Below are 15,701 nucleotides of genomic sequence, written 5' to 3' on the forward strand. Positions count from 1 at the left end.
AAGAAAATGAAAAAAATGATAACTTGACAGCCTGTGAAAAAATAAAAAGATAAAAAAAAATGACAACTTGAGACCCTGTTTTCATTTTTTTTTTATTGTTGTGTCATTTTTTTTCTGGGATGCAGAATTTAATTCAAGTCCATATCCTTAATGGTCATCTTGATAAATTCAAGGAGAACGTGGGAGCTTATTCAGAGTAGCAAGGTGAGCGCTTTGATCAAGATATATCTAACTTTGAGCGTTGTTATCAAGGACAGTGTAATGAAAACATGACAAAGGGGATTACATTTAGGGGGGTGCACTGTGAAAGTGATCTACAGAACACTTGCAAGTGTAGAAAGTTTGAAGCTTTTTGAGAGATATTTGTGTACTCAATATGTGATTGTTCTTTCTTACCAGACCAAATGAACAAAAATATGAAATTTTTCTAGTTATTTCTTAATAAAAACAATTTTTCTCTGTGCTTCATAAAATCAAAACTTGTACTCAATGTAATCATTTTTCCACAATCTTTATATATAAGAAATTGAATTATAATAGTTTAAATCCAAGGACATAAAAAATTAGTTACATAGTGTAATTACATTACTTTCCCACTCAACCAGAGGTTGAGTGGGAAAGTAATGTAATTACACTATGTAACTCAAGTTATGTGTGTTAAAAAATCAGACATGGGGAAACATCAAATTTGAGAGCTACTTTGGTCATAACTCAAAACTAAAACTCAAAAGTCAAGTTTTTAGAGTAAGTTTTGAAAATAAAAAAATCAATTTTAATAACTGTTTAACACTAAAAAGTTTCAGGATATGCGCTGATGTTTGTTTTGTGGTGTCAATGGTGATGGTGATGTCTTCGGTGCAGGTCGACTTCTTTATTCTGGTGATAATGAATGGGTTCATGTGAACTGCGCGCTGTGGTCTGCTGAAGTATATGAAGATGAAGAAGGAAGGCTTAAGCATGTCTACGAAGCTGTTAAGCATGGAAATAAAATAGTATGAAAAAAGTTATTATTTCATTTTTTTTAAAAAAAAGTAAAACACATTTGTTAATTGTATTTTATTCTCTAAATCAAGAAAAATTCATCAAATTTTTTTATGCAATATTTTTGTTCAGAAATGTGACTTATGTGATCAGTTTGGAGCGTCTGTTGGGTGTTGTTTTTAAAAATGCCCTAAAAGTTATCACTTTCTCTGTGCTAAGTGAGTTTAGATTATAAACTGATTTGCTTTTACTCATAGTTCTAATTTAAAATTAACTAATTTAAATTAATTTACCTTTCATTAAACTTTCTTCTGTGTACTTTAGTAATTTTAAAATAATACTTCATACAAAAAATACTTTAGGCAAAAGCAAGTGCTATTCTTAGACGACAAGAAAATATACTGCAACACACATAGCAACAAAGCTAATAAAAATGTAAGTTCGTTTAATTTGTTCTTCTCAAGTTATATATTTTTTTCTCTTTTAGTCTGATTTATTTCCTAACGCAGGGATGAACTTTTGTCAATATATAAATCAAATAGTTGCATTTTAAACAAAGTAAAATTCATAGAAAATTATACATAATTTATGTGTATAATTTATGTATATATTTTATGTGTATAATTTATGTATATAATTTATGTGTATAATTTATGTATATAATTTGTGTATAACTTTCTATGAATTTTATACAAATTTTTGTGTGCAGAATGATGAAGTTTTTGCATAATCCTTATTTAAAAGTTTGTTTATAATACAAAAATATCTGTTATTTCTGATAAGAAATTTTTTTAAATTGGTTGTCAGAAATGTAATCAGGTATAAAGTAAATTTAAAGTAGAATAATGAAGAAAACATCACAAATCACTGTTTTTTGTTTTTTTTAAATCTTGTAGCTGATTTTAAAAGAAGATCAACTTATTGTCTCAAGAAGAGTTTTAGTTGATCTTGCTCGTTATGTCATTGAAAAAGGTTCAAAGGGGACTTGATCCTAAAGATATAAAAGTTTACTGTGGGAATTTTACTTTGCATGCTCTAGGCTCTCTGTTGGATAAATCTGATCTGCAGAGAGTGTTGGTACCAGTTAGTTACAACTAAATATTTTTTTCACATTATTTGCTGAAAGTGGTGAGATTTTTAATTGAGATTAAAAGCTTTTAAAGCTTTTTTTTAATGAATGCTCTTTACATTCTCTAGAGTTTTTGTAGTTATTTGAAAACATCCACAAATGTGTGTGTATTGTCTCAACTGTTTTACTTTTATGGCTCTTATTGAACAGAAGGATTTTTATTTTATTTTATTGAACAGAAGGATTTTTTAAAATTCATCTAGAAACAGGTTTTTTTTTGCCAGTTTTTATTGTAAGTTTTTATACATAATTAAACTCATTTTTTTAAAGAAGTTGATAAAACATAATTTGAAAACTGCTTTGATTTTTTATTCTTTTTAGATGTTCTACAGTTTTTGTAGTACAAGTGTTATTAAGATCTTCTGATGTTTTAAAAATTATTTTGTAGAGTAACAAAGATTTTCTGGAGTGCAAACAATCCTAAAAATCGTTGCAAGTACACTTGTGAAGTGCATAGTTTAAATAATACACCAGAAAATTTAGTAAAAGAAGATACTATTGTTCCAAAAGATGATAATATGACTTTTTGTCATGATGGAGCTGAATGGCAGCAGTTAAAACAAAATTTGGAATGTTGTTGCAAAACGAATTGCAGTGATGAAAATGTGGAGTCGCGTCATGCCCAAATAAAAATGGAGTTACTTCATACCGAAAATTGCTTTGTGAAAAACAATTTTAAATTTTGCGTTCATGAAGAGTTTTTGACATTTTTAAAAAAAACATTTAGTTTAGCTCAAACAGAGCTTTATACTCACACGGACCACAATTTTTACTCAATTGTACAACCAGAGTCAGAAAAAGAACCAGCGTCTAATGAGCAACCCATTGAGTATACAACCGAGTTAAAACCTTACAAAGATCCAGACCTTTATTTAAGTAAAAATGCGTATGAAGAAAAACACATCTCTGCAAATTATACACAATATCCAAGTATTTTTACCTCTGAGTTGTCATCCTGTTCATCTGCATCTACTTTATCAGCAAAATCACCCAATGATGTTTATGACTTTCATGAATCCTATGATGAATTAGAAGAAGTAACCTCACCAGTTCCTAAAAACTGTGTTCTTGAGCAAACAGAGCATATATCGATTCAAAAACAAAGTTTAACAACACAGATTTCTAATGAAATAGAGCGGAGGCTTCATCAACGCTTGTCATTTACAAATGATAAGAGTTTTATTGAACTTAATTCTTTCTCAAAATTGAAAAATCTATCTTGTTTATCTAAAAATAACTCAAAAGATTCCCCAGTGTCTCCTGATTTTTATCCTAATATAAAAACAAAAGAGCTGAATTTTGATAGAAGTTCTATAGACTTAAGCAATTTCAATGAATTGAGTTGTGATACAAGTGTTGATTTATATGTTTCGGAAGTTTCATCATTTGAATCGTTTTTAAATTCAGAAATGATATCTTGTAATTTTCCTAACAGTATGAAATCATACAACGAAAAACACAATCAAGTTTTTTCTAACTTAACAAATCAACAAAAACCTACAGAATACCAAAATCCAGTCCCATCTGTTAATCTAAGTCAAAAAGAGACAGAGTTAAGTTTGCAAACACACGAAGCTTTGCTTTGCCGCCTTCGTGAATATATTCAGACACATCCTCGTATGGTTAACTATACTGACAAAAGTTCAATAAGTAAAGATATTCCAGTGATTAACTTAACAAGCAAGCATGATGATATTTGTTGTTACTCTGTTAATTTACCAGAGGAGTTGTGGGGAGAACTAGTGCATGCTGGTATTAAAAACTGTGAAATTCAAAAAAATCTTAACGTAAACAAAAATTGTTTGGGCAAAAATTTCTACCCTATACCCCAAAGTTGTTTACCAGTGTCTAGCGAGATAGCTTCAGAGATTAATACTGACAATGCAGTGTTTGATACACAGCATCAGAGTCTTACACCCACACAGGAAATCTTTAATCCTTGCGATTTACACAACACAACACCATTTCCTAAGCATGAAGATAATGAAACTTTTATACATTTGGACAAAATAAATAAAAATCCATCCTTATTGCAGAGAAATAAACTTAAAAAGAGAATTAAAATGGCTGATAATGAGGCAAGTCCGAACAAATGACTTTTGTCAAAGTATTTTAATAATCTTAACGATGGATTGGTTGACAATCCAATAAGTTTTGATCGTGACATTCAAATAGAACCAAAAAATTGCAATAATGAAGTTGTTGATAATGATATTATAGTAAGTGAAGTAAATTGCATATCAAACAATGATATTATTTCAGATGATTATGCTGAGATAAAGCTTAAAAAGAGAAAAACCTCAGCTGAACAAAAAGAACCAAAAAAAATTGGCAAAAGAAATTACAGTGAAGTCCTTAAAAAGTTGTTAGATGAAAGTGAATGTGAAAAAGTTAAAAAATCTGAAACACAGTTAGTTTTTATTTTGAAGAATGACGAAGGATGGTTCAGAGAAAGTAATTCACTGGAAGGTAGTTTTAGGTTTATAGTTAATTAAAGGTTACAATTCTCTTTACCTTTTGATAATATTAAATATTGTAATTCGGTTTTCTTATAGAGATTTGGAAAGATTTACTTAAAGAAATTAACAATAAAAGGCTTGACCTCAATATGTCTCCAATAATGATTGAAAGTAGGTGTGCGTTTACTAATATTGATTTATAGATGAGTATAAAAATTTTTTTTTTTTTTAAATACAGCTTTATTTACAACTTACTTTTATTTTTTTTTCGGCTGCTTTTGGGGGGGGGGGGTACATTTTTTTTTTTCTCTCTTCCTTAATGGAGAATTAAATTTAATAATTTTCATGCAAATCCATCAATCAAAATCCATCAACCAACATCCATCAATCAAAATCCATCAATCAAAATCCATCAATCAAACTCCATCAGTCAAAATAGCATTTATAGCTCAAATCACAAAAAATTAAAATGTATTCATTGTGGTTAATAAAACTATTAAAATAGTTAATTGTATACTTAACAAAGTGAAATAAGCAAAATTAAATGTGCAATATCAAATGAGCAAAAAGCGAGCAAAATACTTCACACTTCACACCCTTTTAAACATGTAAAGTTTAAAAATGGAGATCTCAAAAACTAGACATTAAATTTCTGAAACATTTCACTTTCGGTGTAAAGTGGTCAACGTGCTTTAAGAATCGAAAATTTTGCTATTTATAAAAAACTTGTAACTGCAGTGTTGAACAAAAATGAAGATGGATCAGTTTTGCAGCAGCACTGGCCTTTATTTTTTTTTTTTTTAATATTTTCATTTTGGTCCACTATTTCAAATAAAAAAATTATGGAAAATCTGCATGAAAGTGTCGCTTTTGTAGTTATCATTTATTTTTCGGTTTATATAACAATTTTTTTTTATAATAAATGGCTTTTTTTATCACTGCATAAGAAAATAAAAAATCATCTAGATTTTTTATATTACCTTGGTCATACATTGATTTTACTCTTGCATTGTTGTTGTTGTTGTTGTTGTTGTTGTTGTTGTTGTTGTTGTTGTTGTTGATATGTTCGTCAATATTAGTGTTATTAGTGATCTGTTTTCATGTTTTTAAGCAAATGATGTTTATGACTTTATTGGTGTCTCAAAAGACTTTATCTCTTATCTTGTGGAGCAACTATCTGGCGGCCACAAGTGTCGTACATATAAGTTCCAGTATCATCTGCCCTGTGTGGGAAAAGAAGATCAGGTACCTGTTTAAAGCTTTCTTTTTTTTAATACTTTCGTATATTTTATTCTACTTTTGTTAATTTGTCTTTAACAAGCCTTTTGTTGAGGTTTTATTTATGCTTTTTAAGAATATATCAATCAACCCAAGTGGCTGCGCCAGGTCTGAAATTTTCTCCAGGTAAATTTTAAAATTTTAAGCCATTGAATCGGTTGCAATAATGCTATAGTTTTTATTGTGCATTTCGTCGTGTTTTTTTGCACTCACTTCATGTGTTTTTTTGCACTCACTTCATGTTATTTTTCAGCAAAAAAGCGGAATTTAAATTTCACTTATTTACGACGAATTTTTATAAGAATATAAGGCACACGGCAGAATAAAACTACACGGCGGTAACGTGTGACATTTTATTTAGAAAAGCTGAAAAAGATATGTTTGCTTGGCTTGCCTCCCCCTATCGTCAGCCGCCTAAATCTTGTAATAACGATCCAGAAGTAGAATAACGAAGAAGAATCTGTTTTTGGTCCACAAGAGCTACCTGTTGCTATGAAGTATCGGCTGTTAAAAAATCTAGCTAAAGATAACGTCGGTGTTTATAGGTGTGTTTAAATAATCTGTTAGATGTATTCATTACAAATAATCTATCATATATGTATTACAAATGCACGTCACGTGTTTATAAAATCCTTTTATGTGTTGTAGATCAAAGATACAAGGGAGAGGTTTGTTTTGTAAGAAAACGATCGAAGCAGGGAAAATGATCATTGAATACAGCGGGGAAAAGATTCGCTCGTCACTTACGGATCGACGCGAAAAATACTACGAAAAAAAGGTTTTTTTTAGTTTTAAAACGAAACGAGTTTTACTAGATGAAAGTGGTTTGCTACTGTGTTCACTTTTTATGAAATGTTATGAAGCTTTTGTTAAATAAATAGGGCTATGGCTGCTACATGTTTCGAATCGATGACTCTGATGTTGTTGATGCAACAACAAAAGGCAACGCTGCTAGATTCATCAATCATTCTTGTAAGGTATAATTTCGATTAAGCTTTGTTTGAGTGGAAGAATTGAACGTCGCCTCGCCATCGTTTCGCATCAAAACATAATTTCCTTTTTTTTTTCAGCCAAATTGCTTCTCGCGTATCATATCTATAGATGGTTGTAAAAAAATTATTATATTCGCTCAAAAAAGGTAAGTTTTATTTTCTTAAAAAAATAGAAAATTTTGTTTTACTACAAATTTGAAAGGAATTCGTTTTTAAACGCAGGGTTACAGTCGGTGAGGAATTGACTTATGACTATAAGTTTGCGCTTGAGGAGGGCAAACTACCGTGCTTCTGCGGTGCAAAAAGGTGCCGCAAATATCTTAATTAGCGAATAAAAGACAAATGCGTAAGATTAATTTTTTAATTCTAGATTTTTATTTTTGTTCTTGATAATATAAATATTAAGTGAATTTATCAAGATTTTGTATTTTTTTAAAATAACTTTTGTTACTTCTTAATCATATGAAATTTTTTTTCAGGTCCGAAAATAAACTTTAAAAAGAAGAAATGCTGAAGATTTAAACAATAAATTTGGCTCTTTACGTTTTTTCTCTAGATATTTAATCTGTCTTATACAAATATAAGTATTCATGAAAGCTCATAAAGATTATTTTAACATTCAAAACAGTTATATTTCCTACTAAATTGCGGTTTAGCAATAAAAATCAGTTTTAAATCAGCGTGGCATTATGGGATGCCAAATTTTGGAGAATTGACATTTTTTTGACCTAATAGCATTTGGTGGCATTTTGACACAGAAAAATTAAAAATTCTCGAAAAAATGTTTTTTTTGGAAAAAAAGTTGAAATTAAATTACTAATCCTCGTGAATTTTAAGGATTAAAAACAATTTTCGACTTCCAATCAAAGATTAACTTGTTGATCCAATTTTTAACTAAACACAAAGCTTGCACAGATATGTTTAAACAGTATTTATTTCTTTAGAAGTAAAAGGCTTTAGTCTTTGATGTTTTGTGTTTGATGAAATTAGCATAACACACTTTTCAAACTACAGGAGCAGATTGTTCGCTATACAAGGAACTCGGGAGCAAATATCTCAATTTAAATTTGCTAACGTCAAAAATATTTTTTTCCCCCTGATTTCAGTTGCTACCATTAACTTTTATAAAGCTGTGCTTATATAGATGGTATAACAATATAAATAATAGCAGCTGAAATAAATAATGGTAATTGTGCCAGAAATTCATTATTTCAATTTTTCACATTAAGGATTAACTAGTATGTCTCATTATGTCTCGGTATGTCCCGTTAAAAAGATGTAAATTCCGGGAAATTGTAAGGCTCCTATTTTATCCGGGACGTCTCGTCTCGGTATCGTCCCGGATTTCAAGTGAAAATTGAGAATTGTCTCGATATTTATCGCTAATCGGGACAAAGCTTTTAGGATCGTCTCGCCTCGATTAAAAAAAATAACGAGACGCAGACCCTCAATTATTTGACCTAATAGGATTTTATGGCATTTTGACTTAAAAAAATTAAAAATTCTTGAAAAAATGTATATTTTGGAAAAAAAGTTGAAATTAAATTATTACTCCTCGTGACTTTTAGGGATAAGGAACAATTTTCGACTTCCAATCAAAGAATAACTTGTTGATCCAATCTTGAAATAGACACTAAGCTCGCTCAGATATGTTTAAACAGTATTTGTTTCTTTAGTCTTTGATTGCTTGCGGTTGATGAAGTTAGCATAACACATTTTTCAAATTGCTGGGGCAGATCGCTCGCCATACAAGAAACTTGGGAGCAAACTTCTCAATTTGAATTTGCAAGCGGCTTGTCTACCTTTCGACAAATAAAAATATTGCTTCCTGGCATTTTTAAAAAGATCTTTTGCAATAAGTTTCATCAACTTCAATCAAACAGAAGTTTTCTCGCCTTAAAAGTTAAAATAGCTTTTTTGAGCGACGAACTGCTTTAATTTCTCCATCAATAAATCGCTTTGAAGTTTTCTTTTTATGATATGCTTTATATTCTTGAAATTTTGTGACAACGTGTTGCTTTCTACACTGAGAGCACAGATTGCTGATCAATTTAATCAGACTAAAGCTGCAAGAGCGAAACTTGAATTTGTGAGTGTTTTTCTGCTTTGCTCTTTTCGCGCTGTAAGTCAGTTTTAGTACTTTGAACATGAGCGATTAAAAAGTGCGAGTGATTTTCCTAACAAAGCTTGGCTGCGGCTTAACTTTCTCGCAAGACCTCTTTGGGACTGACGCGGATTTGCGTTTATGGAGTGATTTTGCTTTTTTAAAAAGTAAAGTAAATCCAACTGAAGAGCAGCACCGGTCAGTTCTGACATGCCAACTTGTGAAAAAAAAAAGGCTTTTTTAAGATTTTTTTAAAGATTTTTTAAAACTTTTTCTATATTTATCATTTGTTTACTGATTTTAACCTGATAACTATGCACAGCTGATATTTTTGGGGATAGTGCCCTTCTAGCTAACCCGAAAAAACCACCTATATGGGGTGATAGTGGACACATGTAGGTGTCCAGAAATGGGAGTTTTGAAATCCATCTATTACGTCCGAGAAAAAAAAATCAATTTTAAGTTGAAAATTTCCCAATTTTTTTACCGTTTCGATTATTTACTAAACAAGCTATAAAATTGAAATGGGTCATTGGAACTTCATGAAATTTTATGGTGTTGTACCTATATAGTATGGCTATCAATGTATAAAATTTTATGCAAATATCTTGCTTGGTTATAAAGTTATAGGCCAAAACGTTTTGCAAAATCATACATTTTGACAGTGTTGGTACCAACAGTTTTTAGTTTTGGTAAAAACATTTTGTCTGATTGCCCTGATTTTTTGTATGTATTCTCTCTAGGCAATAGGCAACAACTTTTGTTATTAGAGTTTTGGAATTAGACCATTTGCTAAAAAACTGTGGCCACAAAATCATTTAACACCACAAAATCTCCTCATAATATGGATTATTCAATTTTTGAGTGAAATGACCAACTCTGAAAATTTTTTGAAGTATTTGCTACCCTGAGCAGTTATCTAAGTAAAATATAATGAAATGCATACACGCATAACACAGTTTCAGGGGTTAAGCAAAATAAGTAGATTTTAAAATAGTATATTTTTTAAGTAATTTGCTCTTTTCATTATGTCCGTATGAATTTTATTCAGAAAAAGCTTTACAGAGGCTGTAAAAATTGAGCTATCGAGTAAAAAATTGAACTTTAAAAAAATATATTTATTTAATAGATGTATTCCATATTTATTGTTAAAAAAGTTGAGTGTGCACTATACTCATATGCAAACTATACAATATAAAATACTGTAAGATGACAAGTGGGTAAATGAACTAAAGGGAAAGTAGATATGAAAATATTTTGCTTTTATATCAAAACTATTTTAATCCTAATAAATATATTTTAAAGCTCTGAAATTGAATTATGTTATTTTAAATTTTGTGACAAAGCATTGCTTAAATTTTAGAACTATCTCCAAATAAAAGGTTCACCCTCACTTTTGTGACCGTCCATATTTCTGCATACAGGTAAAGTTTCGATTCGTTTCAATTGCATATATTGTCAATAGCATCAATTATATTTCGGCTGATAAGTCTACAAACTTTTGCCTGTTTTTTTTTATAAAATTCTTTCCATTTGCATAACTGAGAGATAGTTTAGATTTCAAGACTGATAAAACTATTTGAATACTGTTGCATTTACAGGAGACTAAGCAATTTCTCACAATGCCAAATCATGCAAGAGGTCACGAGGAGAACAGAAAAATTGTCTGTCTAATTTGCCTTAAAAAGTGCACCAGGCAAATAACTTCATTCGAAGCGGAGCATTTGTCAAAAATCTATGGCATCAACTTTGACTTGGGTGATGCAAGAGTGCCTCAAGGAATATGTGATAAATGCCGGACAATCATGAAGAAGCGAGATGAAGGCAAAGAAGTTGTTCTACCATCACTGTATGACTTCAAGTCTATCCGTGTCAGATTGGAAACTCGTGGCGAAAACTGTGACTGTCTCATCTGCAGGATTGGGCTTCTAAAGCTGAATGAGAAACATCCACTATATGTTTCTCGAACTGATGAGAAAGAGCCCACTGTGCGCTGCAACGATTGTCTGAGTCCCATCGGGAAAGGCTTTCCACACAATTGTAACAAATCCACATTTCGTTAAAACCTTAAAGGGCTAGCTGCTCAATATGAGAAAGTTGCAGAACAGATTACTGCAAAGGTGATTGCAAGCAAAACAGCTTCACCAAAAGGCACTGTAAAGCTATCAAAACCATCTGGAGAACCACCTCTTCCTGTGACTCTAGGTGCTTCATTTAATAATGAATACCTCAAGTAATGTTACATTGACACGACAAATATTTTTATTCAAGAAGTACTTTTCTCCTCAATAATTTAGTAATTAGAAAAATGTTTCATAAGCCAGCTTGTAATTACAGAGCCAAGTGGAGCTATACCAAAAACCATCTCTCCTGCTTTAAAGACACAAAACATGGTCAATGTTCAGCTCAACACAGGTATCTAATGTTTATCTAATGTGGGAATGATGAAATTGGCAAGAGTAGTAAATCAGACTTCAGGCACAAAGCTTGTTGAGCCGAATTTCAACAAACATTGTCTGGCTGCTGGTCGAAAACTGAGTGATTTTTTTTACCCACTCAAATATAAAGGTTTCTGATGCAAAAGGTGAAACTGGTTTAGATCACACTGTTGCCCACTGTAAAAACATCACTGACCTTTTCGGCACAATCAGCACATCTCGAAATGTTTAAACTGAGCGAATTATAAAAATCGGAATCGATGATGGCAAGAGATTGCTGAAGTTTTGTTTTGGAGTCATCGACAGAGCCACAAAAGAGTCCCCACCTCAAAAGCGTCTCTTGACTGACAGGCTTGCAAAAGATACGGGTGTAAAGCGCCAGATGCTTGTGGCAGTTGCAGAAGAGCTTTCCGAGACTTATGAGAATGTCCGCCAAATTTGGTCGCTCATTCAAGTCGATAGAGTGAAGGCCATTGTTGGTTGTGACTTGAAACTGGCCAACATTCTCTGTGGGCTTCAAGCTCACTCAAGCTCTCACTCAAGCTCTCACCCTTGCTCTTGGTGTAGCATTGATTTCGCAAATCTAACGAAGGCTGGAGCCTTGAGAACACTTGGGTCACTCAGAAAGGGCTATAAAAGCTTCTTGAGTGCAGGGAGCATTCTTGTAAAGGCAAACCACACCGGCAATGTTGTCCATCCACCTATCCTCAGTAGAGCCGATGATACTCTCATTCTGAACATTTTGCCTCCACCGGAATTCCATCTTTTGCTTAGAGTTGTTAACCACATTTTTCAGAAGATGAAAAGTGTATGACCCAATACCGAAAAATGGCCAACTTCTCTTAACATAAAACTGAGCCCCTATCATGGAGGCATGTTTGAAGAAAACGATTATCGCAAACTTATTCGGAATGTGGATAGGCTTCAACAGTTGGCAGAAGCTGAGTCGGCTTTCCAAGTTTTTGGATTCATCGATGCGCTCAGGAAGTTTGATGGAAAGCTGCTTTGGATCAGACCTTGAGGATGACTTTTTGGACAAGTTCCAACAATTTCTAGACTCATACCTTGCCATCCCGAATGCTAGTATTACACCCAAGATCCATATATATATTTCACCACATCAAAGAACTTGTGAACCGCCACATGTCACCACTTGGAATTTACAGCGAACAGGTAGTTGAAGCAGCTCATCAAGACTTTTCTCATCATTGGCAACGATGCAAACGACTCCCATCTCATCCAGAATACGCTCTTAGACTTAAAAACTGCCTTGTGGACGACAACAGCAAGCACCTTTAATAGTCTTACTCTGCCAAAAATACCACATTTTATAATTCTAAAATTGTGCAGCTTATTTTAGAACTGTTTAATTAAATTAGAAAGTTGGTGTTTCTTGATTTAAGAAAAAAAACCTAAACTGTGATTGAGATTAAATTGTTAAGTTATCAATTTAAGAAGAAAATAAAATTTTTGAGTTAAAAGCTTTCACATCTAATATTTGAGTTTTCTTCAACTCTTCATTTCAACTATTTCAGGTGACTTACCTGATTAAAATTCAAGTTTTATTGCATCTAAAAGTTTTTTTCAGCTTTGAATCTTTACTAAAGCCCCAAGGTGCATGAAGAGGAAGCCTTAAAATTAACTTATTGGGTAAAACCCCCCAATTTGTGTTATGTGTACATGCATCCCATTATATTTTACAATCTAATTTTATTTTTTAGTTTTTCATGCAAAAAAAGCTTTGGTTACTAATTGCTTTTCCATTTCGAACCTATACTAATGCATAGAAAATGTACACGAAAAAGACCTATTTTATGAAAATCTAAAATCTGATCTAAAAGTTGCAATTTTTTGATATTTTTCAATAGGCTCTATAATTTTTTATATTGATTTGTACTCAGGGTAGCAAAAAATGCAAAATGGATCCCTCAGTTGATCATTTTCATTAAAAATTGATTTGCCAATTTTATAAGGAAATTTTGGGGCTCGAAATGATTTTGTGGCCACAGTTTTTTAGCAAATGGTCTAATTCCAAAACTCTAATAACAAAAGTTGTTGCCTATTGCCTAGAGAGAATACATACAAAAAATCAGGGCAATCAGACAAAATGTTTTTACCAAAACTAAAAACTGTTGGTACCAACACTGTCAAAATGTATGATTTTGCAAAACGTTTTGGCCTATAACTTTATAACCAAGCAAGATATTTGCATAAAATTTTATACATTGATAGCCATACTATATAGGTACAACACCATAACATTTCATGAAGTTCCAATGACCCATTTCAATTTTATAGCTTGTTTAGTAAATAATCGAAACGGTAAAAAAATTGGGAAATTTTCAACTTAAAATTGATTTTTTTTTCTCGGACGTAATAGATGGATTTCAAAACTCCCATTTCTGGACACCTACATGTGTCCACTATCACCCCATATAGGTGGTTTTTTCGGGTTAGCTAGAAGGGCACTATCCCTAAAAATATCAACTGTGTATGATAACCAACGTTTAACACTAACGCAATCAAGCAACAACATTTTAGCTTCATTGTGCAAAAATTAGAAAAATCTGTGAAGTAGTTTTCGAGTAATTAACAAATAAAGGGTGCTGAGTTTCATCTTGTTCAATCGATAAACAGTTTTCGTTAGAGTTTTTAGAAACCTCCTACGAATTTTTAATGCTTTTAAACCCAAACACTGTATTACTTAAAGGATCGGGTTTAAGCTATGAAGCGAGCTTCATCACAATTTATATATCTCTTGGGATCATCATCTGGCATGTTGGGATCATCTTGTATTGTAAGAGGGGGGGGGGGGGGGGGGGAGAAGGAAATTATAAACATAATATTTAAGTTTTACTCAGTGTATTCGATCGACGAAAAGTGGGAGACAGCCGATACACATGCTGGACATACACGTACAGTTTCATGTACAGTTGCATGAAAAGCAGTAAGCAAAAAAAAAAAGTAAAACAGTGGGCAGCGTTAAAGTTTAACAATGTTTTAGTAGTTTTAACTGCACTGATAAAATGATAATAGAATTGATAATAAAAGATTGCTTCGCAGGCTGATATAATACGTCACGTGAAATTGGGGGGTTGTTTTTGATTTACGCTTTATATTTAGCTGCAAACCTTCAAATATGTATTGTGGGCTGTGTTTGACCAATCAAACTCCATCGCGTTGTTATCAACAAATAAGAAGTTGCATTAATATTTGATTTACTTTGGGTTAACAAAACCTTTTAGATTTCTGATTGGGACGTTTGGAATATCGTGCTGATTTAAGTCATTTTGTCAACAACACTTTGTCAACAACTTGTTTCAGACTTTTCATATGTTTTCATTTGATTTAAGTTAATACGCTGAGAGCTTTCACTGAAATACAAGTTTTCATATTTTGGTTCCTCAAAATGACTGCAGAAAACGAAAAATGGGACGTTATGATATCATATAATTGGAAAACGGGTGAAAAATGTGCAAATGATTTACATAAAGTTTTAACAAAAAACGACTATAAGGTTTGGATTGATAAAAAGAACATGGCTGGTGATTTAGAAAGTGAAATGGCGAAAGGTGTAGCAAACTCAGAAATTATTTTACTACTGCTTTCCGAAGAATACGAGAAATCATATAACTGTATCAGAGAATACACACATGCGAATTCGTGCCGGAAAAAAATCATACCTATTCAAGTTGAAAACTACCTGCCTCCCGCTTCTTCCAAGTTAGCTCTTATTATTTCAGGGAAGATTTATTATCAGCTTTATGAAAATAAGGAAGAAAATATGAAGAAAATACTAAATGAAATTAGGACTCATATCGGGAAAAGTTGCTTAATCGAAGGTACGTAAAAGTATTTTTATTAGAAAACATGTAAAAATCTTTTTTGAGTTAACTTATTGCATTATTATAATTTAATTCCAACATTGTTTCTCCTAATTTGAAAGAAACTATATCGATTTCTAAGTTTTATATAGAACGGACCTTCTTTCAATTAGTTATAACTTAGGCGTTGAGTGGTGTAAGCGAGCGCGCTCTCCTACATGTTTGTTTTGATTTTATTTGTTGCTTTCAACTCTCCTCATTAGAGACAGTTTAATTTTGAAACAAAGGAATTTAGAATGGTAGCAATAGGAGAATATCATTTTGGTTTTATATCAATGCGTATTTCACGACACAATCCTGACTCAGACGACTTCAAAATAAAAAAAGCGCATTAAACTACCCTGTCCTGCTTACTTTTTCGTTCAAATAACTGCGTCTTCTTTTTTTAAACATGGCGAGAAATATACATTTTTTTAAGTGGCAAAATATTTTTCTA

The 15,701-nt window shown here is 31.9% G+C and overlaps 2 protein-coding genes across 4 annotated transcripts in view; both read left to right on the forward strand.

Moving 5' to 3' along the window:
* LOC149880534 (uncharacterized) overlaps positions 1 to 15,701 on the forward strand; it is a 70,158-nt gene that overhangs the window by 47,818 nt on the left and 6,639 nt on the right. For 2 of the 3 annotated variants that reach the window (XM_090070822.1, XM_090070823.1), the window contains exon 1: positions 14,723 to 15,223. The exons of the other annotated variant lie outside the window; for it this stretch is intronic. In XM_090070822.1, coding sequence (XP_089926948.1) covers positions 14,791 to 15,223 — 433 coding nt within the window. In that variant the 5' untranslated portion in view covers positions 14,723 to 14,790. Of the gene's footprint in view, positions 1 to 14,722; positions 15,224 to 15,701 lie in introns of those variants that run through there. 3 annotated transcript variants of the gene reach the window in all.
* Positions 939 to 6,341, forward strand: LOC149880538 (uncharacterized). The gene is made up of 9 exons (XM_090070825.1): positions 939 to 992; positions 1,114 to 1,199; positions 1,344 to 1,416; positions 1,878 to 2,109; positions 2,499 to 4,579; positions 4,666 to 4,744; positions 5,681 to 5,814; positions 5,924 to 5,973; positions 6,209 to 6,341. Exon 5 carries the CDS (start codon positions 2,629 to 2,631, stop codon positions 4,204 to 4,206), a length of 1,578 nt encoding a protein of 525 aa, XP_089926951.1. The 5' UTR covers positions 939 to 992; positions 1,114 to 1,199; positions 1,344 to 1,416; positions 1,878 to 2,109; positions 2,499 to 2,628; the 3' UTR covers positions 4,207 to 4,579; positions 4,666 to 4,744; positions 5,681 to 5,814; positions 5,924 to 5,973; positions 6,209 to 6,341.

Source organism: Hydra viridissima, unplaced genomic scaffold (assembly GCF_058129835.1).
Source record: "Hydra viridissima isolate aposymbiotic clone 2 unplaced genomic scaffold, HvirCarnegie_v1 scaffold_13, whole genome shotgun sequence".
NCBI lineage: Eukaryota > Metazoa > Cnidaria > Hydrozoa > Anthoathecata > Hydridae > Hydra > Hydra viridissima.

Coding starts and splice junctions, on each gene's coding strand:
- LOC149880538 (XM_090070825.1), top strand. CDS start 2,629: ATGACTTTTTGTCATGATGGAGCTGAATGGCAGCAGTTAAAACAAAAT.